Source organism: Hyla sarda, chromosome 5 (genome assembly GCF_029499605.1).
Source record: "Hyla sarda isolate aHylSar1 chromosome 5, aHylSar1.hap1, whole genome shotgun sequence".
Lineage (NCBI taxonomy): Eukaryota > Metazoa > Chordata > Amphibia > Anura > Hylidae > Hyla > Hyla sarda.
The window spans coordinates 103,511,700-103,537,155 of NC_079193.1; the positions used below are offsets into that span (position 1 = coordinate 103,511,700).

At 43.1% G+C, this 25,456-nt stretch overlaps 1 protein-coding gene across 9 annotated transcripts in view; it reads right to left on the bottom strand.

Moving 5' to 3' along the window:
* The window catches only part of NEK10 (NIMA related kinase 10), a 332,382-nt gene that overhangs the window by 132,991 nt on the left and 173,935 nt on the right, over window positions 1–25,456 (bottom strand). For all 9 annotated transcript variants that reach the window (XM_056520053.1, XM_056520060.1, XM_056520055.1 and 6 more), the window contains 2 exons: window positions 13,755–13,857; window positions 2,970–3,045 (listed from right to left, as the gene is read on the bottom strand). In XM_056520053.1, the coding sequence (XP_056376028.1) occupies window positions 2,970–3,045; window positions 13,755–13,857 (179 nt within the window). The remainder of the gene's footprint in view (window positions 1–2,969; window positions 3,046–13,754; window positions 13,858–25,456) is intronic.

Here is a 25,456-nt window from a genome sequence, read left to right on the forward strand (position 1 = left end):
GTATAAGAATCTTTGTAATATATTACCAGAGAAAACTGCAGATTTGTTCCCTTATCAGTCTCCTTTCGCTGTGCTGCCTCCACCCTAAATCATTATTTACTCTAAAAAAGTTCTCAAAGTCAAATCCAGACAGATCAGCTCACTATGGGATCAATTTACAACTGATTCCATAGTAAGCTGATCTGTCTGGATTTGACCTTAAAGGGGTACTCCGGTGGCGAACACATTTTTTTTTTTAAATCACCTGGCTCCAGGAAGTTATACAGATTTTACTTCTATATAAAAATCTTAAATCTTCCAGTAATTATCAGCTGCTGTATGCTTCACAGGAAGTTGTATTTCTTTCTGGAGTTATTTTCAATCTGACCACAGTGCTCTCTGCTGACACCTCTGTTCATGTCAGGAACTGTCCAGAGTACAAGCAGTCCTCATAGCAAACCTATGCTGCTCTGGACTGTTCCTGATATGGACAGATGTTTCAGCAGAGAGCACAGTGGTCAGACTGAAAAGAACTCCAGAAAGAAATACAACTTCCTGTGAAGCAGAGCTTCCTCTGTAGTTTACAGCAGCTGATTTTTAAATAGAAGTAATTTACAAATCTGTTTAACTTTCTGGCACCAGTTGATTAAAGTATTCCTTTAAGATCTTTTGAAAGAATAATGATTTAGGAGGGATGTAGCAAAGGGTGGAAGAAAGGGAATTGCTGGAGGGAAACAGATGCCGAGAGATGTCTTACCCTAGTGCTTAATTTACTGCCTAAACTTCTATAATGTCCTCCATTCTGCTGTTGCTTCTGAGGGTGTGCTATACAGATATAGGGGAACAGGATTCCCTCTGCTGTGGTGCTGTATGGGTAACATTATAGAGGCAATGCTCCTCCCACTAACTCAGAGACAAACAAAAATGGATGAAGCCTAGAGGTATGTAACAGAAAGTCCCATCTCCTAACACTAGTTTTAAAGTGCCAGCATATAGTATTCTGCATCACTGTACAGAGCCTGTTATCACTTTGTACAGTTCCCAATGGGGCTTACAATCTAAATTCCAAATTAACCCATTAATATGTGTGATGTCCCGGTACCGTATTGCATACCGTACCTTGGTTAGTGGTCCCCAAAGTCAGAGTTCCTAGTAACTGTGGGATTCCGCTTATTTAGTCATCCCCTAGTCACCCCTCATATAGTTAATATATTACTAAAATAAATGTAAATAATGTATAGAAAGTGTATACTTACCTTGCATAATGTCGCAGGGCCTGCGGGTCATGTGACTGTAGTTTAGTCTCTATGGTAGGTAAAAGGACCTTTGGAGGTTCTGGGTGATGTGATACCCACAATGCCTTGTAAAGCTGATTGACAGATGGTTTGGACCAATCCTAAAACGGCCAGCCCCTGCCTATATAAGGGAGCTGCAGCCGATAGATGCTCTCTTCTCTTCTCTTGTTCCTGCGCTGCAGAGCAAGCAGCACATCTCTTCTGCTCTTGGGTTGCTGACACTTCATGAGGTAGGACCACCGCAACTTGCAAAGACAAATACTAGGCCAAAGCCTGCCGGCCTTGACCTGAAACGAAACAGTGAGTTCTTACAAACTTCCCCGCTTATGCTAGCGAGACCTCTGGACCTAAACATAACCCTAAACCCAGCGGATCTACGCATACTAAATCCTACTAAGCTAAAGAACTTACAAAAGTCCCAACCATACGTCAATCTCAGCTAAGCTGTACATAGACTCTGTTATAAAGACTGTTCCTGTATTGGCATGTTACAGAAAATCTTCTGTAAAGTTAACGCAAGTTTTCAGCAAAGCTCTGGTTGTGGACAATACTTTATTCTACATCTACCTATCGCTCTTGGGAAGGGTCAAGCCATACAGTATTTAACCATCACCCTGGCGTCACGACTGACAAGAGTCAATTATAATCGTGATATACCTCACAGCAACACCACAACTGCCATACATCCCCCAAGGCACCACATATGCTCTTAGAGTGAGGAAGATAACCAGAGTGCCTAGAGGAAACCCACACAAATATAGGACATGCAAACCAACACAAATATAGAACATGCAAACTCTCTGCAGATGTTGCTTTTGGTTTTGACTGCAATGTTTCAAGGCAAAAGCCAATGTGCTGCCTCAGGTAACCATGAAATCCCATTTTAGTAGACAATTTCACAAAGTTATGTAGTTAACACGTTATCACTGTAACTTTATAATGCACATTGGCCGTAAAAACCCAAGGCCAGAGTATAGAATATGTGACACAGTCCTAACCTCAGTCATTATTTCAAAAGACTTAAAGGTAGGCAGACAATGTCATAGAGCTGCAGGAAATGCTAGCAGAATGTATAGGGAGAGGTATTAGCAGTAGAAACTGGGAAGTGTTCATGCCGCTGTGCAGAGCACTGGTGTGACCTCACTTGGAATATTGTGTGCAGTACCTCCAGAAGGATATAGATATTTTGGAGAGGGTTCAGAAAAGAGCCACTAAACTAGTTCATGGATTGCCGAATAAAACTTATCAGGAAAAGTTAAACGACTTGTATACACTAACATGTATAGCTTAGATGAAAGAAGAGACAGAGGGGATATGATGGAAAGTTTTAAATACATAAAGAATGTAGACACGGTAGAGGAGGAGAGCATGTTTAAAAGAAGAAAAATTACCCCAAAAGGACATAGTTTTAAATTAGAGGGGCAAAGGTTTATAAGTAACATCGGAAGTATTACTTTACTGAGAGAGTAGTGGATGCAGGGAATAGCCTTCCTGCAGAAGTGATAGCCACAAATACAGTGAAGGAGTTTAAGCATGCCTGGGATAGGCATAAGACAATCCTTCATATAAGATCGGGCCAGGGAATATTCATAGTATTTAGGATATTGGGCAGACTTGATGGGCCAAATGGTTATTATCTGCTGACACATTCTATGTTTCTATGTTTTCAAAACTGTTAAACAACAGTGAGCTTACCACGAGTACAGTATAGTTCCAACAATAGATGTTAGCTTGCTGTTTTCTTGCTTCTGTTTGGCAAGTCCAAAATCCGCTGCAAAATAACAAAAGTAGTTAACTTTGATATATACCCACCAAAAAGTCTGTCATCTATTTATAGAGTAAAACAATTTATTTACATTCCAGTAGCTGTGGAGTCTTGTCTGTTCCATTTGCACGTTTTACTAAAGCGCCATCTGTGTATTTTTTACACCTATTAATGCACCAGTTGCCATGCATTTTAATAAGCATTTCCCATATTAATAAGAAAAAAGAAATCCCAGTCAGTTCTTCAGCTTTCTGCACCAGCCTGTTTAGCTCTATATGTTTTGATAGTTGGCTATAATTAGTTGTTTTCAAATTAGTCAGCAACTAATAACTAACAGCAAATATAGCAGTTTATAGAAATGATACACAGATGCATAAGACCTGCATATCTCACAATCAGAACTAGTGATTAAAAACAAACTATGCATCTGTCTGTGAGAAAAAGCATAATTACACCGGCCTAAACCCAGTCTTCCTAATATAACCATCTGTCTAGTATTTATATAAAAAAATATCTTGCTGTATTTCAGCCTTAATTGGGTTATTAGAGCTTCGATACCTTAAGCTGCTTTCTTGCACTGTTGTTCATAAGTCACTTTTAGAATTGCAGGCACAGCTCAATGCCAGATACAGACTAGGGATATGAGTGACACTATTTCCAAAAGAAAGCAGCCATGTTTATGGTGGTAGAACAAGATGCTAGGGTGGAAAAAGAAAACACCATCACACCACAAATCTCAGGTGATGATGGATGACAAAATCCACCCTTGCAGAAGAAAATGTTAGCAGGTAGTTTGCTATTTGCTAAAGTTTTGTTTAAGATAATGTAACAAATTAATCTAAACATTGGCAGTTTCAACTTAGTTAGCTCATGTCTATGGCAAGCAAAACAAAGTAGATCAATACCCTGAAAGAGGCATGTCCTTTTATTTAGGGTGAGTATCTACATTCAGGTTTTTTTGATGCAGTTCCTAAAGCCAAAGTTAGAAAAGGATCTGGCGGGTGCAAGGAGCGCTCAGAAATGCGCAGTGTCATTGACGGCAATGTATTTCCGAGGAGAATCCACAGAAAGAATAGGCAAATTGGAATTACCGTGTCAAAAACATCTGCTGTGGAAACCTTACCATGTGCACAGAGCAGCAGAATCCCATTGAAATCAATGGGACTCTGCTGGAGCAGAATGTCCGTGCGGAATATTCTGTGTAAACATAGCCTCAGACTTCACCTCTTTTCAAATTAATTCCTGGCCTAGCTTAAGGGTTTAGGGTTTGGATTTGGGTCATCCCAGAATTTAAAAACAGACCTATTTTCTTTCAAAGACCGCTCCCTGTCTGTCTCCACTTTGGGTGTGGTATTACAACCTGGCTCCATTCACTTCAATGGAACTGAGCTGCATTACCTCACCCAACCTGGAGACAGACAGGAAGCGGTCTTTGAAAGAAAATTATCTGTTTTTGGAAGTAGTGAAGAGGGCATACCTTTCTTCAAACCACCCATCGGAAGAAAGGTGACAGGTGCCACGCCCCCTTTTCTAACAGAGCTTCACTAGGCCACACCCCTTCCAATCACTAGTTAATGCGCCCTTCCCTCCATAGCTTCGCCCCCTTTTCTCCCACATTCACTGACATAGTCTCCTAAATGGCAGTAAATGTTAATAAGTATAATACGTTGACATGTCCAGCAGCAGACTAAAATGCTTCTACGGCAGCTGTTCTCGCTTCTGTCATTTTTCACAGTATACAATGAATGCTTGATGCTATACTACGCGCCTTGTGCTAGAATTAACAAACATCTGGTATGCATTTAGCTCTCTGTCATATCTTACCATACATTTTACAATATGCCCCAATCCTAAAACTAGATAAAAAGTTAAAGAAGGTAAACATTGCATTTATACTATAGAGCCCTAATTGAAAAAGAGATTTGCGGCACGTTGCATCTCTTGATTTCTATAATACGTTATAACACTTCCTATTCAAGTTTCAACCTGCAATTTACTGTTTACAGGAGATTCAAGCCACTAAAGAACGTTTGTATATATTCGATAATCTAGGTTTTCAGGCAGCATATCATGCTATGGGTACTAATTATTCAAGTGGCGTCAGCGTCCTGGTTCACCAGAACATACCGTTCAATTGTCTTAACGTATATATTGATGTCCGAGGTAGATATATATGTTTGTTGTGCACTATATACAATGACAAAAGTTTTCTAATTAATATATTTATCCCTCCACCTTATACTTTACTTATAATTCATAACATAATGGCTATAATATCACTGTACCCAGATATTCCAATAGTGATGCTCGGTGACTTCAATAATGTAGTAAATTTAGGTTTAGATAGATGTTCACCGAAACAAACTGGTATGGGGACAAAAAATATGCCATTTGGGGATTTAATGGAGAAGACAGGCTTGTTGGATTTATGGAGACTGAAACATCCAAATGTAGTTGGTTTTTCGTGTTATTCCCCTACCTTTAACTTCTTATCCAGAATAGATTTGGCATTTGGGAATACTTTGGCACTTCCATATGTAAAGGAAATTGCCTATAATGTCAGAGGTCTATCAGATCATTCTCCATTACGTTTAAAATGTTGCTGTTATAATGATGGACCCACAAAACCAGGTTCGAAACTAAACCCAAATTGGCTCTCAATTCTGGATGAGGAAGTTAGTTAATCTTCAGACACAACTTGCAGAATATTTTTTATTTAATGAAAATAGCGCCCCCATTTGTACTGTATGGGAAGCTATGAAAGCTTTCCTCAGAGATATACAGATAAAATATATTGCAGTAAAAAAAGCAAAATATCTGAGGTTAAAATTAGATTAACTAAGGAGGTAGTGAGGTTGGAAGGGCTGTTTATTGAAAATGCTTCGGTACAAACAGGCGAGAAGTTGCATTAAGCGCAGAATAACTTACGACTTCACCTGCTGGAAGATGCCAAGAATAGAAGGATTCAACAGAAACAGGCTTTCTTTGTAGAAGGGGAATCTGTGGGAAATATGTTGTCAAAAATGTAAAAGGCTCAGGACCCCCCCCCCCCCCCCCTCCTACATTGTGTAATTGAAAAATTAACAGGGTGAGGTTGTATATTCTGACACTGATATCCTCAATGTATTACAAAGGTTTTATTCTTCTTTATATATGTCAGGCTCCAACTCATCTACTGATGAAATATTGGCTTTTCTGAGAGAGGCGGACCTACCCAAATTATCTAGAGTGGATAGTGATACATTGGAAGCACCATTGTCGATAGATGAGTTGGAGATTGCTGTGGCCTCAACTTCCAATAATAAAGCACCTGGAGTGGATGGCCTCCCTTCAGAAACCTCTAAATTTTTCACTAAGTTACTTTTAACTAAACTATTAAAGGTTTTTAATAATGCTCTGGAGATGTGGATATTTCCTCCCTCAATGAGAGAGGCAATAATTGTTGTCATACCCAAAAAAGGCAAGGATCCGCAGGTTCCGGATTCATATAGACCCATCTCTCTATTATGTAGTGATGTTAAACTCCTTGCCAAAATATTAGCTGTCAGGTTAAATAAAGTCATTATTTCTGTAATTCACCCTGACCCAGGCAAGGTTTATGCCCTTCAGATCTACCTTGATTAATATTCGAAGATTGTTTTTGAGTCTCTAGGTTCCGTCGGATTCTGACGGAGAAAGGGCCATCTTCTCACTGGATGCTCAAAAAGCATTCGATTGTGTGGAATGGCCCTATGGCTGACTCTGAGAGAAATGGGTTTTGGCCCTAAATTTATATCTTGGATTCAATTCTTATATGTTAATCCTACAGCAAAAAATTTGAGCGAATGTAGTATTATCAGAAGGTTTTTCATTATATAGAGGAACTAGACAGGGGTGTCCACTATCGCCACTTTTATTTGCGGTGGCGATGGAACCCCTTGCAGCACGTGTTCGAGCTACTGCAAATATAAGAGGTTTTGAGTACGGTCAATATTCTAACAAGATCGCTCTATATGCTGACGATGCTTTGATTTTCTTAACCAATTAAGGACCAAGGGCATACAGGTACGCCTTCCTCCCTGGTACTTAAAGGGGTATTCCAGGCCAAAACTTTTTTTTATATATCAACTGGCTCCGGAAAGATTTGTAAATTACTTTTATTAAAAAATGTTAATCCTTCCAATAGTTATTAGCTTCTGAAGTTGAGTTGCTGTTTTCTGTCTAACTGCTTTCTGATGACTCACATCCCAGGAGCTGTGCAGCTCCTATGGGGATATTTTCCCATCATGCACAGCTCCCGGGACGTGACATCATCATTGAGCAGTTAGACAGAAAACTTCAGAAGCTAATAACTATTGGAAGGATTAAGATTTTTTAATAGAAGTAATATACAAATCTGTTTAACTTTCCGGAGCCAGTTGTTATATAAAAAAAAGTTTTGGCCTGGAATACCCCTTTAAGGACCAGGGGCGTACCGGACTGAAACTGGACTGGGGTGACTGCTGATATCTATCAAAAGCAAAGGGGGTCCTAAGAATTCACACTGGCGATTTGCGGCGATTCCGGGTCATACGGGTCTCCGGTGACCCCGAAAATAAGGGTGATTGGGAGTTTCCAAGACACCCACGGTCCCCCTGAAGGGATGGGAGTGAGGTGGCAGGGGTGCCACCCCTCCTATCCCTGCTATTGGTCGTACAGAAGCGACGACCAATAGCAGATCGGGGGCGGGGGGGTTAGCGTTTGGTTCCCCCGTTCTGCCCGCCCACAATAGGCTGGGCAGAACGGGGAAACCAATGGGGACCGGCGCCAAAGACCACTTACCCATCGGCGGCAGCGGGCGGCGGCAGCAGAGGACAGCAATGTAGCTCCCTGGATCCTACGGAAGCCGGTGAGTTACCTAGCAACATCTGGAGGGCTACAGTTTGGAGACCACTAGCAACATCTGGAGGGCTACAGTTTGGAGACCACTATGCAGTGGTCTCTAAACTGTAACCCTCCAGATGTTGCAAAACTACTACTCCCAGCATGCCCAGACAGCTGTTTTCTGTCTGGGCATGCTGGGATTTGTAGTTTTAGAACATCTGGAGGGCCACAGTTTGGAGATCACTGTGCAGTGGTCTCTAAACTGTAGCCCTCCAGATGTTGCAAAACTGCAAATCCCAGCATGCCCATACAGCAAACAGCTGTCTCGGCATGCTGGGAGTTGTAGTTGCGTACCTCCAGCTGTTGCATAACTACATCTCCCAGCATGCCCTCCGGCGATCAGTACATGCTGGGAGCTGTAGTTTTGCAACAGCTGGAAGCACACTGGCCGAAAAATACTGTGTTAGGTAACAGAACCTAACTGAAGGTTTTCCAACCAGTGTGCCTCCAGCTGTTGCAAAAGTAGAACTCCCAGCATGCACGGTCTATCAGTACATGCTGGGAGTTGTAGTTTTGAAACAGCTGGAGGTTTGCCCCCCCCACCCCCAGTGTGAACGTACAGGGTACCTTCACACGGGTGGTTTACAGCGAGTTTCCTGCTTCAAGTTTGAGCTGTGGCAAATTTTTCACCACAGCGTATCGTATAGTGTTTTCAAAACGGAGCCTCAAACAACAACTCCCAGCACAGCCACTGACATCCACTGACTGTCCAGGCATGCTGGGAGTTTAGCAACAGCTGGAGGCACCCTGTTTGGGAATCACTGGCATAGATACCCCTATGTTCACCCCTATGCAATCCCTAATTTAGTCCTCAAATACGCATGGCGCTATCTCACTTTGGAGCCCTGTCGTATTTCAAGGAAACAGCTTAGGGCCACATATGGGGTATTTCCGGTCTCGGGAGAAATTGCCCTACAAATTTTGGGGGACCTTTTTCTCCTTTAACCCCTTACGAAAAGGAAAAGTTGGGGTCTACACCAGCCTGTTAGTGTAAAAAAAAAAAAATTTTACATTAACATGCTGGTGTTGCCCCATACTTTTTATTTTCACAAGAGGTAAAAGGAAAAAAAAGAACCCCATAATTTGTAACACAATTTCTCCTGAGTACGGAAATACCCCATATGTGAGTGTAAAATGCTCTGTGGGCGCACAACAAGGCCCAAGAGTGAGAGTGCACTATGTACAGTTGAGGCCTAAATTGGTGATTTGCACAGGGGTGGCTGATTTTACAGCGGTTCTCACAAAAACACAAAAAAATAAATTCCCACATGTGACCCCATTTTGGAAACTACACCCCTCATGGAACTTAACAAGGGGTATAGTGCGCCTTAACACCCCACAGGTATTTGACGAATTTTCGTTAAAGTTGGATGGGAAAATGAAGAAAAAATTTTTTTTTCACAAAAATGCTGGTGTTACCATAAATTTTTCATTTTCACAAGGGAAAATAGGAAGAAAAAGCCCCCCAAAATTTGCAACCCCATTTCTTCTGAGTAAGATCATAGCCCATATGTGGATGTAAAGTGCTCTGCGGGTGCACTACAATGCTCAGAAGAGAAGGAGCACCATTGGAATTTTGGAGAGAGAATTTGCCCAGAATTGAAGGCCACGTGTGTTTACAAAGCTTCCATAGTGCCAGAACAATGGACCCCCCCCCCCCACATGTGACCCCATTTTAGAAACTACACCCCTCACAGAATGTCATAAGGGGTGCAGTGAGCATTTACACCCCCCACAGGTGTCTGACAGATTTTTGGAACAGTGGTCCATGAAAATGAAAAATGTAATTTTACATTTGCACAGCCCACTGTTCCGAAGATCTGTCAAACACCAGTGGGGAGTAAATGCTCACTGCACCTCTTCTTAAATTCTGTGAGTTGTGCAGTTTGTAAAATGGGGTCACATGTGGGGGCACCATGGGGGGTGTAGTTTCCAAAATAGTAGGCCATGTGTTTTTTTTTTTTTTTTGCTGTTCTGGCACCATAGGGGCTTTCTAAATGCGACATGCAACATGCCCCCAAAAACCATTTCAGCAAAATTTGCTCTCCAAAAGCCAAACTGGGTTACAAATTTTGGGGGGCATTTTCTTCCATTACCCTTTGTAAAAATGGTAAATTTGGGGGGGAAAAAACAGCAATTTTTTTTTTTTCTTTTTACACATCCGACTTTAATGAAAAGTCGTTAAATACGTGTGGGGTGTTAAGGCTCACTGGACCCCTTGTTACGTTCCTTGAGGGGTATAGTTTCCAAATAAGTATGCCATGTTTTTTTTTTTTTTTGCTGTTCTGGCACCATAGGGGCTTCCTAAATGTGACATGTCCCTCAAAAACCATTTCAGAAAAACTCCCTCTCCAAAATCCCATTGTTGCTCCTTCCCTTCTGAGCCCTCTACTGCGCTCACCGAGCACTTCACATACACGTATGAGGTATTTCCTTACTCAAAACTGGGTCTAAAAGAACATGCGAGTGTAAGATTTTGAATTTTCTCCTTCACTTTGCTGCTATTCCTGTGAAACACCTAAAGGGTTAACAAACTTTCTGAATGTCATTTTGAATACTTTGAGGGGTGCAGTTTTTATAATGGGGTCATTTATTGGGTATTTCTAATATGAAGGCCCTTCAAATCCACTTAAAAACTGAACTGGTCCCTGAAAAATTCTGATTTTGAAAATGTTGTGAAATATTTGAAAATTGATGCTGAACTTTGAAGCCCTCTGATGTCTTCCAAAAGTAAAAACATGTTAACTTTATGATGCAAACATAAAGTATATGTTGTATTGTATATGTGAATCAATATATAATTTATTTGGAATGTCTATTTTACAAGCAGAGAGCTTCAAAGTTGGAAAAATGCAAAATTTTCTATTTTTTCATCAAATTTTGGAATTTTTCACCAAGAAATTATGCAAGTATCGACAAAAATTTACCACTAACATAAAGTAGAATATGTCACGAAAAAACTGCCTAAGAATCAGAATGAAAAGTAAAAGCATCCCAGAGTTATTAATGCTTAAAGTGACAGTGGTCAGAATTGAAAGAAATGCTCCCGTCCTTAGGATTATAATCGGCTCTGTCCCCAAGGGGTTAAGGAGGTGTCTTTAGAAAATAACCAATGTTTTTTTCTAATTTTCAATTTTACTTTTTATCCTTTAAAATAATCATGAAATCTTTTCCCTCCATTTCATCACAGACAGGATTACAGTAAAAGGTGGCATCAGTATACACCTAAGACACCATTCATAACAGTTAAAGCTTAGTGTCCCCACCCTCATAAAATGACCTCTGCACATGTCACAGAGCATGTGAAGAAAACTCTTCCAGTCTACTGAATAGGTTCTGCTCCAAACCACTGTGTCTTTGTCTGTGTCATATTTCTAAATGTTGTTAAACAAAGCACAGGCAATATGGATGACCTTATAATAATATGCTTAAAATAAAACAAAAAATCAGTTAGAAAATAGATTTAAAAAGAAAGAACATGTTTCAGTATCTAATTCTAATCAGTAAAAAAAATCTAGGCACATTATTCACTTTAAACATATTGAGAATATTCTAAATAACCACATAACATTGTTCAGTGTTACATATGTAGAACAACAGCACCATACAGTGGCAACATAAGAGAACTGTCTCTATTACTTTAGATCAGTGCTTCCCAATCAGGGTGTCTCCAGCTGTTGAAAAATTACAGCTCCCAACAGGCTGGGAGTTGTAGTTTTACAACACCTAGAGTCACCCTGGTTGCAAAAAACAGCTTGAGACACTAGACCTTCATGACAGATTGGTCACATTGTGGGATCCAGTAAAAGAGGCTAACACTGATCTACACAATGAAAACATGTTATTCCATATTTTTAAGGGAGATGTAGCTCTACATTTAAGTATATGGCTGTGAATCACAGTCAAATGTACCTGAAAAATCAGGAGGTACACTCATGTATTGTTAAAGGGGTTATCTGGGTACTAGAAAAAATATATATTTCGCTGGGCAGTATGACAAAGAAAAAAAAATACTATCCTATCCTTGGTTCCCTGCAGCTTCCAGTGTGACATCATCCTGTTCTCTGCAGCTTCTGTTACTTTATGCTGTCAAAACAGCAGTGACATCCCACGTAGCCAATTAATGAGGGGGACAGGATGTGTCTTCAGTCAGTGATTGGCTGAGCAGGATGCAAATGCTATGAGCACTCCATTTACGAAGTAGGAAGTAGCAGGAGCTTTGTAGGATCGGATGACATCACACCAGGAGCTGCAGAGGACCAAGGTAGGTATGTCTTTTTTTCTATGCTCCCTCCATCCACCAAAATACAGTTTGTATATTTTGTTTACTGCCCGGATAATCCCTTTGAGATCAGTAGTAGTCTGGCATCCTTGTTCATATCTAATTATAATAAATGTAATGATGTACTTCTTGCAAATTTGACCTACAATTATACTGATATGTCAATTTCATATTCTAGCATGGGATGATATTGCTACAGACAACTGCATTACAGCCCAATGTAGAGTACTGTCAAAATAAGATCAGATTTTTCTGGCTGGAATTTCCCTTCTCAAAATTAGGAACAGCTGTGAAATATCAATAAGGGCCCTGATGAGTGATATATTTTCTACCGAGCGTTCGTTGTCAGTAGATGAATGTTGGTGTTGCTGTTTTCTAAGTATTGTAACTCAATTTTAGGAGAGCTAAATATTAGTCTGTTACACTCAGCTGTGAATTATAGATAAAACGTTGTTGGGGGCAGTAGATTGCAGGAAGGGCGTGATCAGTTGCACGCAGTACTTACTGGCAGAAACCCCATAGGAGTGGTAGTGCATTCTTGCAAGAGTTGCTCACATTCTGTCTCGGATTCTGCCTGAAGACTGAACATGTTCAAGTTTCTGCAAGAATTTAGTTCCTCATCAAAAACTCTGTGATGGGACTTCCATCATTTGAACTTAGCGGTAGAACTGGGGCAGATGCAAGCGGAATGCGTGTGGAATTTCCATTGTGTTTACCAGACACATTGGCCCTGATTTGCTATTGTAAACCTGACATGTTTTGTCGGGTTGTGCGCCAGATTGTGGCGTATTGTGCCAGAATTTCTGTCTGCGCAAGAATTTGTGCCAGAATTGGGAACACCGGACCAACTCTCCATTTTACTTAGAAAACCGTCAGGGCGTGGCCATCAGGAAAATGGGCGTGGTCAACAGGGAAGGGGCATGTCCACTGAAAAGGAGAATGTCTCCGGCATTTTCACAAAAACCCAACATATTTACTAATGTTTCCACAGAAAATGTGTTGGATTTGAGCTGAGGAAAACCAGACAGATCAGACCATGTGGGAAAGAAAGCAAAATGTAGGGAAAAGTGTAAAATGTAGGGAAACCTTAGTAAATACCGTGGAAAAAAAAATGTAGAGAATTGAAATCCACAAAGAAAACTCCACTCCACTGTTAGTAAATCAGGGCCCTTTTGTACATTCTGTAATGACTGCCTGATACTGTATATCTCTGCAGCTCACTCCAATTCAAGGGAATGAGACTAAGCTGCCGTACTAGATACAGCCCCTACAGAGCATGGGGAACTGTGCCTAATAAACAGAGGCCACAACACTTTCAGTAAGCTGATTGGTAGGAAGTTCCTAGAGTCAGGCCCCACCGATCATAATACTAAGGCTAGGTTTCCACTTGTTTTTTTTTCTGGCAGTTTTTGAGCCAAAGTCTGAGCCTTAAGCCTATTATAGTTATGTAAGGATGATATTTGTATGTGTTTCATTTTCTGCTGCTAGGTTAGAAAATAAATAAAATAGTAGATTTTGTAAAAATACTTACTGACTGTTACTTTATCTTTTTCTCCCAGCATGATGTTGTTTGGTGATAAGTCTCTGTGAACAATTCTTTTTTCTTTATGTAAATATCTCAGTGCTAAGCATAACTGAAAGAAAAATGGAGAGTATAGTGTAAGACATACACTAACAAGAACACATGAGCTGTGTAGACTTGTAAAGGAAGATGGATAATAAGAAAATACAGTGACCCCCCGACCTACGATGGCTCCGACATATGATGAAATCGACATACGATGGCCTCTCAGAGGCCATCGCATGTCGATGTCAGCATCGTCATACGATGCTTTTTTATGTCAGGGCCATCGCATTAAGTGCTATACGGCAGCGCCAAATGCTTAAGCTACTGCCGGATAGCAGCTTAATGTTCCCCGTGTGGTGCGGTAAGTATTACTTACCCCTCCACGATGCTCCGGGGTGCCCTCCGGGTCCAGCGCTGGTCTTCCGGTGTCTTCTCGGCCCTCTCTGATGACGTCAATACGCTGCTGCGCACGTCATCCAATAGGAATGGCGTACGCAGCGGCGTAATGACGTCGCTACGCAGGCCCAGTAAGGCCTTGCGGAAGAAAGCAGAGGACCGGAGAAGACAGTAGAGGACCGGAGAAGACAGCAGAGGACCGGAGAAGACAGCGGAGAGCCCAGCGGAGGCCCGGCGACACCATCTCGAGCGGCGGGGACAGGTGAGTACAGCTTCCTATACTTTACATTGCACGAATCCCTCAACACACGATGGATTCGACAAACGATGGCTCGTTTGGAACGAATTACCATCGTATGTTGAGGAACCACTGTATTGGTAGTAAAATTGGGGCATTTTTCAACTGTTTGGGGCAATTGGGGCATTTTTCAGTCCATGATTGCTTATTGTTCATTTTTTTTATCAGAGATTGATAGCCTATCAAACATTCCAGTTTGGAAAACCACATTGAAGGATATTTATCATTGTTGCTTTGGTAAGTGAGTTCTGTAGTCATTTTTATAGTTTTTTGCTTTAGGTTTTGCTTATATGTGACATATTTATCATACTATCACAGGGGGTTGATAAATTCCATAAGCAAAAAACAATAAATCTTTTTTGAATACCATTTTTATTTTTTTTTGCAAACATAAGCAAAAAAAATCATAAATGACTTCAGAACACCAATTTGTAACCCCCACCTCAAGTCGCAGCTGTCAAAAAAAATGTGCGAAATATATGTGTCTACAATTTTCTTATCACTTTTTTCACACTAAATGTACTAACCCATTTTTTTGTTTGTTTGTTTTTTTTCTTCTCATTTCAGATCCGTGTATCCTGTGGACTACTTCAGATTCGGTGAAAGGGCCAGTTTTAGGCTTAGCGTGGCCCTAGGCAAAATCAAAAGAGGGGCCCCAAAAGTCGAAATAGTACACTAACCAGATTTGCACATTTTTGGTCACTTTTATATACCATAAAAAATATCTAAAAAGCAATTGAAAAGTCCCATCAAAACAAAAATGGTGCCGATTAAAAATTACAAATCACAGCGCAAAAAATGACCCTAATACATCCCCATATACAGACAAATAAAAGAGTTATAGGGATCAGGATACTACAATTTTATATTTTTGTATAGTTCCCCCACATTAGGTTGGCAGTATAGTTCCCCCCACATTAGGTTGGCCGTATAGTTTCCCCACATTAGGTTGGCAGTATAGTTCCCCCACATTAGGTTGGCAGTATATTTCCCCCACATTAGGTTGGCAGTATAGTTCCCCCACATTAGGTTGGCAGTATTGTTCCCCCACATTAGGTTGGCAGTATAGTTCCCCCCACATTAGGTCGGCCGTATAGTTCCCCCACATTAGGTTGGCAGTATAGTTCCCCCACATTAGGTTGGCAGTATAGTTCCCCCACGTTAGGTTGGCAGTATAGTTTCCCCACATTAGGTGCAGTATAATCTCCCCCCACATTAGGTAGGCAGTATAGTTTCCCCACATTAGGTTGGCAGTATAGTTCCCCCACATTAGGTGCAGTATAGTTTCCCCACATTAGGTTGGCAGTATAGTTTTCCCACATTAGTTTGTAGTTCCTCCACATTAAGATGGCAGTATGTTCCCCCACATTAGTTTGCAGTATAGTTGCCCAACATTAGGTCCCTTCTTTTCTATTTTTCATATTTCCTTACCTGGCTGTGCACGGCAGGCTCAGGTAATGTGGCGGGTCTTGTGGGCTGTGTGGATAATATGATGATTGACGTCCTCTGTGGGCATCAGGGACGTCACCCATCTATTCCTGCGGCTGCGGCCGGACTGCTAAACTTAAGCAGCCGCGGCTGCAGGAAATGATGAGTGATGTCCCTGATGCCGTGCAGAGGAGCCGCAGGAAACGTCACTCGTCATATTATCCACACAGCCCACAAGACCCGCCGCATTACCTGAGCCTGCCGAGAGTGTCCAGGTAAGGAAATATGAAAAATAGATAAATCAGGATGCTGGTCACTGTTTTAAAGTGGCCGCGGCCGGGCTGCTGATGTTTAACAAGCAGCCAGCGCTGTGGTCACTTTAAAAGCAGCCGGCAGGGGGCCCCCTGGGGGATGGGGGCCCTAGGCAATTGCCTGGTTTGCCCTGCCCAAACGCCGGCCCTGTTTGGTGACTACCGTGATAATCAGCGTTTAAAAAAAATAAATTTTATTAGTATTAATAAAATGGTTCCCGAGGGCTTGATGGGGAGTGTTGTTTTTTTTTAAATAAAAGTTTTATAAACGTATTACTTTTTTTAAAATTTACTTAACAGGCTTTGTAGTGGAAGCTGTCTTATAGAAGGAATCCATTACTACAACTCCCAGCATGCCCTTGCAGTAAGTATATGCTGGGAGTTGTAGTCGTAAGGCGTGGGCGGGAGATGTGCAGACGGGTGACAAGCTTTTCACCTGGCCCGCCACATAACTATAACTCCCAGAATGCCTTTACAATAAGGACATGCTGGGAGTTGTAGTCTTGTGACACAGGCAGGCTAGAGATGTGTCTGTCACCCACCACGCCGCACGACTTCAACTCCCAGCGCTGGGAGTTGTAGTCGTGCAGTGGGGGCAGGTGACAAGCTTGTCACCCACCTGCCGCATGACTACAACTCCCAGCATGTCCTTACAATAAGGGCATGCTGGGAGCTTTAGTGGTGCAGCGCGGGCAGAAGATGTGCGGGTGGGTGACAAGCTTGTCGCCCGCACATCACACGCCCACCCGCCGCACAGGTGACAAGGAAGCCAGCTTGTCACCCGCCCGCACATCACCCATCTGTGCCGCAGGACTACAACCCCCAGCATGCCCTTACATTAAGGGCATGCTGGGAGTTGTAGTGGTGCAGCGCGGGCAGGAGATGACCCGCCCGCACATCTTCCGCCCGCCCTGCACCACTACAGCTCCCAGCATATCCTTACTGTAAGGGCATGCTGGGAGTTGTAGTAGTGCGGGGGGGGGGGGGCAGGTGACAAGGAAGCCAGGGAAGCGGGTAGCTTGTGCTCTGCTCCCTGGCTTCCCAGCGGGGAAAATGAAGTTACAGCACTGTAACTTCATGTTTCCCTCTGGCAGCTGTGATTGGCCATGAGGCCTGGACCAATCACAGGTCTGCCCAGGAAATATGAAATTACAGTGCTGTAATTTCATATTCCTGTTGGCCAGCTCTGCTCCCCGGCCATCTGCCCGCAAGCTGTTCAGACTACAACTCCCAGCATGTCCTCATTGTAAGGGCATGCTGGGAGTTGTAGTCCTGTAGTAGCTAGCGGGTGGGTGGTAGATGCGGGCGGGTGACCTGGGAGCTGAACTTTACAAAAAGTTGCACGAAAAATCGCACCTGCGACTTTTTGTGCGACTTTTTAAAAATGTTGTCTAAGGGTACGTTCAGACGCGTGGATTTTCGCAGAGTATTTATCTGCGGATCCGCTGGTGAAGGCCCCGCTCTATGCTGGCTTTACATGTGCCTAATGGTAGCTACGAGCAGACACAATGCAGCGATGTGCGCGGCGTACTCGCACATCGTGGCCGCTCTCCATGCTCTGAGCTAGGCAGAGAGCTCCCGTGATGTGCGAGTATACTGTGACTCGCACATCGCAGTGTGTATGCTGGTAGCAGCGTATTGCCACTACGAGCAGGCACATATAAAGACAGCATAGAGCGGGCCTTCACCAGCGGATTTGCAGCGTAAAATACGCTGCAAATCCGCGCGTGTGAATGTACCCAAAAAAAAGTTTGTAAGCCAGGTCTGACCTAGCTTACACTTGCGACTTTTAGAAGGGGGTTTGCAACTTTTTTTTTGCTTACGTGCGACTTTCGTACTTAAATTCCCGACCACTGCAAAGTGAAAATTTGAATACTGTATTTCCCCAAAATTACTATATTTGGTAGCTCGTTAATGGGCTTCTGACATCAAGTCCATAATATATCAGATATTTCTGAAGCTGAAGAGCATGGGTAGTATGTTGTCTTTTATGTCTTTTTTTTTCCCCATCATTTTCCATACTGAGCTGCCACAATGGGGCTTCTCTTTTATACACTTTGGCCCTAATTTACTAAGAGTGGAGTGTAGTTTTCTTTGTGTGTTTTAATTCCCTACAATTTTTTCCCATGGTATTTACTAAGGTTTCCCTACACTTTGCACTTTTCCCAACATTTTTTTTTTTTTTTACACATGCTCTAGTCTAGGCTTTCTTTCACACATGCTCTATTTTGGGTTTTCCTCAACTCATATCCACCAAATTTTCTGTGGAAACCTTAGTAAATATGTTGGGATTTTGTGAAAATGTTGCGGACAAGCCCCCTTTTTGGGTTTTCTCAGTAAAATGGAGAGTTAGTCGGGTTTATTCAGTTCTGGTGCAAATTGTGACACAAATTCTGGCGCAGAATCTGGTACACAACTCGACAAAACATGTCTGGTTTACAATAGTTTATCAGGGCCTTTATCTGCTGCTTACTGGTGTAATGTGTGTATTTCTGACATTTTTTTAGAGCCCAGCACTAGCGGCTCAATATATGCATTAAAAACAACCAAGAAGAAGTTCTGAGAGTTTATTCTACTGCACTTGATTTTATATTGAGATGTCTCATACTTTCTCTCTCTCTTTTCACATGTTTTGTACTTGCCACAGCAGCATGCACCCGTGTATTGGGTTTAGGTGCTGGCAGCATTTTAGTTTTTTTGTTTTCACTGTGCAATTTGGGGGGAGTGGCTCCTTCTGTAGCCGTGCATCCCCTCCTCTATTTCACAGGAGGTGGTTTGGATTGATAGTGGATCTAACATGTCACCCAGTCAGAGGCTGTATGCCCAGCAGAGGTGAGTTAGTGTTAGGGTCCCATCCGATATGAGGCCACCTCCGCGTGGTGGATGGGGGGACACGTTTTGATCAAAAAGTGTGCAAAGAGCCTCTATTTTGTTGACCAAGTGTGCTGCTGCCATTTTCTTTTTTTACATGTTTTGTACTTGTCACAGCAGCGTGCACCCGTGTATTGTGTTTAGGTGCTGGCTACATTTTAGTTTTTTTGTTTTTGCTCATGCTTTAAGAAGTATTAGTCGAGACCATTAAGTAAAGCTATAGTGCACAGATAAATATACTGTGTGCTGCAAACATATATGGACAACAGCTAGTATTAAGTTTAACTATAGTTAAATGTGATGTCCCAGTTCGGGATGTGGCCCCGTACTGTCATTCTCCCCAGTCAGGCAGAGTCTCTGAGTGTCCCCAGGGCTCCCCTGCAGCATAACCCCATAGTGTATATAGGTTTGCCTCATTTAATGTACTGTTGTTTTAATGTTTGTACCACATGATTGTTACCCAGAGGGCTCCAGTGACCAGGTGACTAGTGTTGCTCGCGAATTTTATTCGCGAATATCACATATTCGCGAAATCGCGAATATTCGCGAATATAGCACTATATATTTGGAATTACGAATATTCGTATTTTTTATTTTTTTTTTATCCTTTTTTTTTTTTTTTTTTTTTTACAGTTCACATCACAGTGATCATCCCTTCCTGCTTCCAGCTTATGTGGTGTAAAGAAGGCTCTAATACTATTGTGTGAGACCGGTGGCATATGTTAATTTTCGCATATGTGAATTTTCGCTTATGTTAATGTATATGCTAATTTTCGCATATGTCAATTTTCGCATATGCGAATGTGCGCATATGCGAAAATAAATCGCGAATATTACGAATATGATGAATATTCGTCCATATATTCGCGAATATTCGCGAATTCGAATATGGCCTATGCCGCTCAACACTACAGGTGACCCCCCAAGTAACCTATGGGCTCCTTGCACAGCCCCACTATATAACCAGCTGCAATCTCTCTCTTTCCTGCGGAGGTCCAGTGCAGTCAAGTTGTTCCAGTGTCTGTGTCCAGAGCATTGGAGGCCTCAAGCCTAAAATCCTGCAGCCACAAGTTGGTCATCAGTAAGTCAAGTCATCTTATTGTCAGTTACCATCTTTGTCAAGTAAAATTCATCTGAAGTCACCATGGCCTGCACTAAAGTCAGTCTAACTACTGCAAGTCTCAGCAAGCCTGTGGGGTCCCCCTGTGTCAATGGTCACCTCCCTGGGATATTTGGCTGTACTGCAAATACTAGATCACCTGTCATGCCTTAGTAAAGATGCTGTTATCCTTAATGGAGCGTTGGTGACTTAATTGCCCCTGCCTAACCCAGGGTCAGTGGTATTACCTTCAGGTTTAAGGCTAAACCACACCCTGGTGTCCTGACAAGAAGGGGTTAATACCATCTCTGCCCCTTGGGCCATAACATCTGCCCTGCATCTACCCTGCATTGCACCCCAACTCCACAACTTTTTGGCATCCTACAAACAGGATAAGGGTGTGTGCCATATGCCACAAGTCCTCCCCCCTAGTCTGAACCGTGTCCGAGACTGTCTGTAATAGTCACATGTCGTTGCGACAGAAAAGTGTACGGAACTGTTGTTCCGCCCCATGTAATCCCAGTTCAGTTACTGTGCTCCTTCACCCACTAGATATTCTGGGAGCAATATACCCTTCTGTACCCGTTGTAACAAGTCTGGGCACTGGACAATGCACTGGTGGGGTTTAAATGGAATTCCCTTTGATGTCAAGGACCGGCCCCCAGGAAAACAGCCAGCAGTCACAACTCCCAAACACCCTAAGTGAGGACTATCACTTTATGTCGCCTCTTGCCCCTATGTAAAAATTATTGTGGAAGATGTACAGTTGGAGTCATTGATAGATAATGTGTCACAAGTGTCTACTATACCTAAAAATGTTTTCTATAAGTATTGGGGTGCTTCGTGTATTGTGTGAGCCTGATGACATTGACCTGAGAGTAGTGGCGGGTAACGGGCAACCAATACTCAGATATGGATATTGGGAGCCAATCATTCAGTTGGGAGAGCACGAGGGCAGGGAGTGATTGTAACTAACGTGTCAAATAAGGGGTCTGCTGAGTTTATATTGGGGATGAATACCATGAAAAACTGTTTTGCTGAGATAGTAGATTCCTTGCATGCCTCTCTCCCCTACATGTCCCCCTCAGGCCAGGGGGCTGCGCAGCACCACTTGAAAATTCTACAGGCGGAGCAGAGTACGAGTCCAAGATATCAGGTCGGTGACACTACAACCCAATACAGACACCATCATATGGTGCCGTGCACGTCCTATAGTAAGGAACAAGGACTATCAAGCCCTGCTGGAGCTTATGCAGCTGGAAGATCATCCCCTTGTACAAGCTACAAGAAGCCTGGTCACAGTTACCAACGGGAGAGTCCCAGTCCGGTTAGTCAATCTGTCAGATGTTGCTGCTATATTGCCTAAATACACCTAGTCGCCCAGCTGGATCTTCTAGAGTCAAGGGACATCCTAACAAAATGCAAGGTGGCCCAACAGCGTGCAGCCAAAGTAGCGGAAGGATCCGGTGCGAGTACTCCTGAGCCCTGGTGGGCACAACTCCAAGCAGGAGACGAGACTACCCCAAGGGATCAAGTCAAGGGAGTCGTCAACATTGCCAGAAAGTACCACAAGGCTTAACACCCCACTGACTTTGGGCGTACGTCCATGATCCAGCCCAGAATTCTCACTGGCGACAGCGCACCTATTAAAGAAAGACACCGTCCGGTCGCGCCAGGCATGTATAAGACTGTTAAGAAGATGCTGGCCAACATGAAAGAGGCAGATGTCATTCAAGTGAGTCAGAGTCTCTGGACAATACCCCTCGTGTTGATCAAGAAAAAAGATGGAACTATTCACTTTTGTGTCAACTACAAGAAATTGAACAATGTCACCCACAAAGATGCTTATCCTCTATACAGAATTGAAGAGTCACTTACAGCCCTCGGGTCAGGTGCTTACTTCTCCACTCTGGACTTAACCAGCGGATACTGGCAAGTTCCTATGGCCGTGGAGGACCATGAGAAGACCGCCTTTGCGATACCCTTGGGACTGTTTGAGTTTAAGAGTATGCCGTTTGGGCTATGTAATATCCCTGCTACATTCCAGCGTCTGATGGAGCTATTTGAATTTTCAAAGTGTCCTATTTTACCTGGACGATGTCCTCGTGTATTCCAAGTCCTACCAGGAGCACCTCAGTCATCTCTCAGACATCTTCCAAGTCCTGATCAAGCATGGGCTGAAGATCAAACCGTCAAAGTGCCATCTGCTTAAACCTCAAGTACACTACCTAGGTCATGTTGTCAGCGCTGATCCAGTCTAATCCTGCAAAGGTGGAGACTGTCAAGAACTGGCCTACCTTGCGCACAGTGATAGATGTCAGGAACTTCCTGGAATTTGCTGGCTACTACCGCCGCTTCGTTCCCCACTTCGCTTAGAAGTGGAGAACGATGCTCTCAATGCTCTCCTCAGAGGTACGGCAAAGGAGAACTACAGTGGAAGACTACCTTTTGAATGGGCTGAAGAGCAAGAGAGCTCTTAAACATCTGTTGACAGAACCACCCATCCTGGCGACTGCAGATTACAGTCAGCCGTTCCGGTTGAATACTGATGCCAGCTTTGAAGGTCTGGGAGCTGTCCTGTCCCAAGTCAAAGAAGGGCAAGAGCAAGTGAGAGCCTATGCTAGTCGTAACCTGAGAGGAGCAGAGAAGAACAATACAAACTACAGCTCCTTCAAGCTGGAACTCCTCACCCTTGTATGGGCCGTGACTGAAAAGTTTAAGGACTATTTGGCTACCACGCCATTCACCGTCTACATGCATAATAACCCATTGGCCCATCTCAATACTGCCAAATTGGGTGCCATCGACCAGTGTTGGGCCTCCAGATTGGCCAACTACAACTTCATCATCAAGTACAGAAGCGTAAAGTCAAATGCCAACGCCAATGCACTCGGATGACCCCCGGCGAAGAACCATCTGTCGAAGACGAGTAGGGAGACATGGAGATGCCCCAATTTTACCAGAAGTTTGTGTTTCAGAATGTTGTGACCACCCTAGAGAACGGTGAACCAGGTCCAAGAAGGTCGGAGAAGACCTATATACCTGGAAGACTCTACAAGATGAAAGTCGAGTCATGGGGAACTGTTGGACTACCTTCTGATGAAAAAGGTACCAACCCGTCTACTCCGGGCCCTGTGTGATTACGAGTTGAAGTGTCTGTGGCAACAGAAAAAGCGACTGTTCGTGAACAAGGGACTGTTGTGGCAGAATTCTTTGGTTCCGGTCTCTGGTGACAGACTTCATCAGATTCTGGTTCCCCGAAGAGACGCAGTGATGGAGTCCACAAGACTGAGGCTACTGTCAGATGAAGGTTCTACTGGATTGGGATACAGAGCGACATCGAGAAATGGTGCAGGGAGTGTGCAGTCTGCAACGTCACCAAGAACGTGTGCAAAGACACATCCATTCCATCCAGAGTGAAAGGCCTAACCAGTTGGTCACGCTAGACCATGTCAAGTTGTCTCCTACCTGGTCCGGGTACACATATGCTTTCACTCTAAGTGAGTTGTTGTAGTGCCTGTCAAAGACCTTACAGCCAGAACAGCAACTCAGATATTCTATTCCAATTAGGTGCAAACCCTTGGCTGCCCGGAGTCTGTTCTGACGGACCGAGGAACGGCCTTCAAGGCCCAACTCTTCCAGGAGCTGTGTCATTTCCACGTCTGTAAGAAGCTCTGGACTACCACCCTTAAGGGAACAGACTGTGAGTGCATCAATCAAGTTTTTATCCACATGCTGCGATCAACGTCTGTGTCAAAACACGAAGAGTGACCTCGATTGTTGCCAGAGTTGCTGGAAATTTATAACAATATGGTCCATTTTTCCACAGGATACACCCCTTTCTACCTGATGATTGGGTGGCATGGGCAGCTGCCAAAGGACCGAACGTTTGGACTTCAAACTCCCATCAATAACTCTCTGCAAACTTCCGTGGAGTGGGTCTCTGACCATCAAAGAAGAATCCAGGAAGCAAAAGAGATTGTCAACAGAAAGATGGACGAGGCTCAGCAAAAGCAACAGCAAGACTATAACCATCATGCCAAACCCCTTCAGTTAGGTGACAATGTCTGGCTGCGGAAATTTCCGAGGTCCCACAAGCTGGACTCCATCTGGGAAATGGAGCCATACACAATAACGTCCATACCCTACCCAGACTCTGATGTGTACGAAAAAACTGGGTAATAATGTCATGTCTCAAGGAAGACCTGCCTGAACCTCCTGTACCTCCTCCACCAGCTGTCAGACCTGCGAGGGAATACGTGCCAGGAGAGGGGATCCACCCATCCATGGATGTCCCCATGTTCTCTCCCAGCAAACATGCAGTCTTTTGTGTCGTGCCATCCCAGGGGCTGATGCAACCAACCCTAGTCACCTCAGCAGCTCCAGTTTTGTCACCATTGGCACCAGTCTACACTTCGGTTTTCAGGTCTCCAGTGTCTCTGCCAACCAGCCCGTGTCGTAATAGTCGAGAATAAGCTCCAACTCTGGAATTTTCTCATCAAGAATTCCCTACAACTCCAGTCATGACAAGAACTCCCGAAGAGGGAAGTGTTCCTGGTTCACAAGAAATGGTGCTGCATAGGTCCCAAAGGTTTACACAGGGCTGAGTCACTGAGTACATTTATATATATATATATATATATATATATATATATATATATACATGTGTGTGTGTGTGTACATATACTTGTCATTTCACTAGGGCTGTAGCACTAACTATTAAACAGTCCATACTAATGTCTCTATAAATTGTCATATGTCTAATGTATTTTCTCGTGTATCCATGTGCTCAGGATACTTTCCTGGCCAGAAGGTATTCCTGTAAACTGCTACACATGTACCTAAAGTAAAGGTAACAAGTGTCAAGTGTTAGCTAGTAATGTCTAGTCTAATTTACCTCTATAGTGTTCTGGGGAGAAGTGTGATATGCCAAGGGACCCCAGTAGCCAAGGCATTTGGAAGAAAGCCTCAGGCAACTCAATTTGCCACTATTTTGTGTCTAAGGTCATAGTCATATGTATAAAAGTTGTTGTCATATGCATAGTCATAGTCAAGTGATATGTTAGTAAGTTCCTAAAATAGTCATTAGTATGTTGCTATAAGCATATAGCCTTATTTTCCAGTAGTTCTAAAGTTACTAAGTTTTCATAAGTCTTCAGAGCATGTATGGACATTTATACAAGGACTCTTTTCATCATTGTCTTCTCTACAGCCTAGATATGGACGTTAAGTGTAATGCCCCAGGACTGCATGCGGCCCCGTG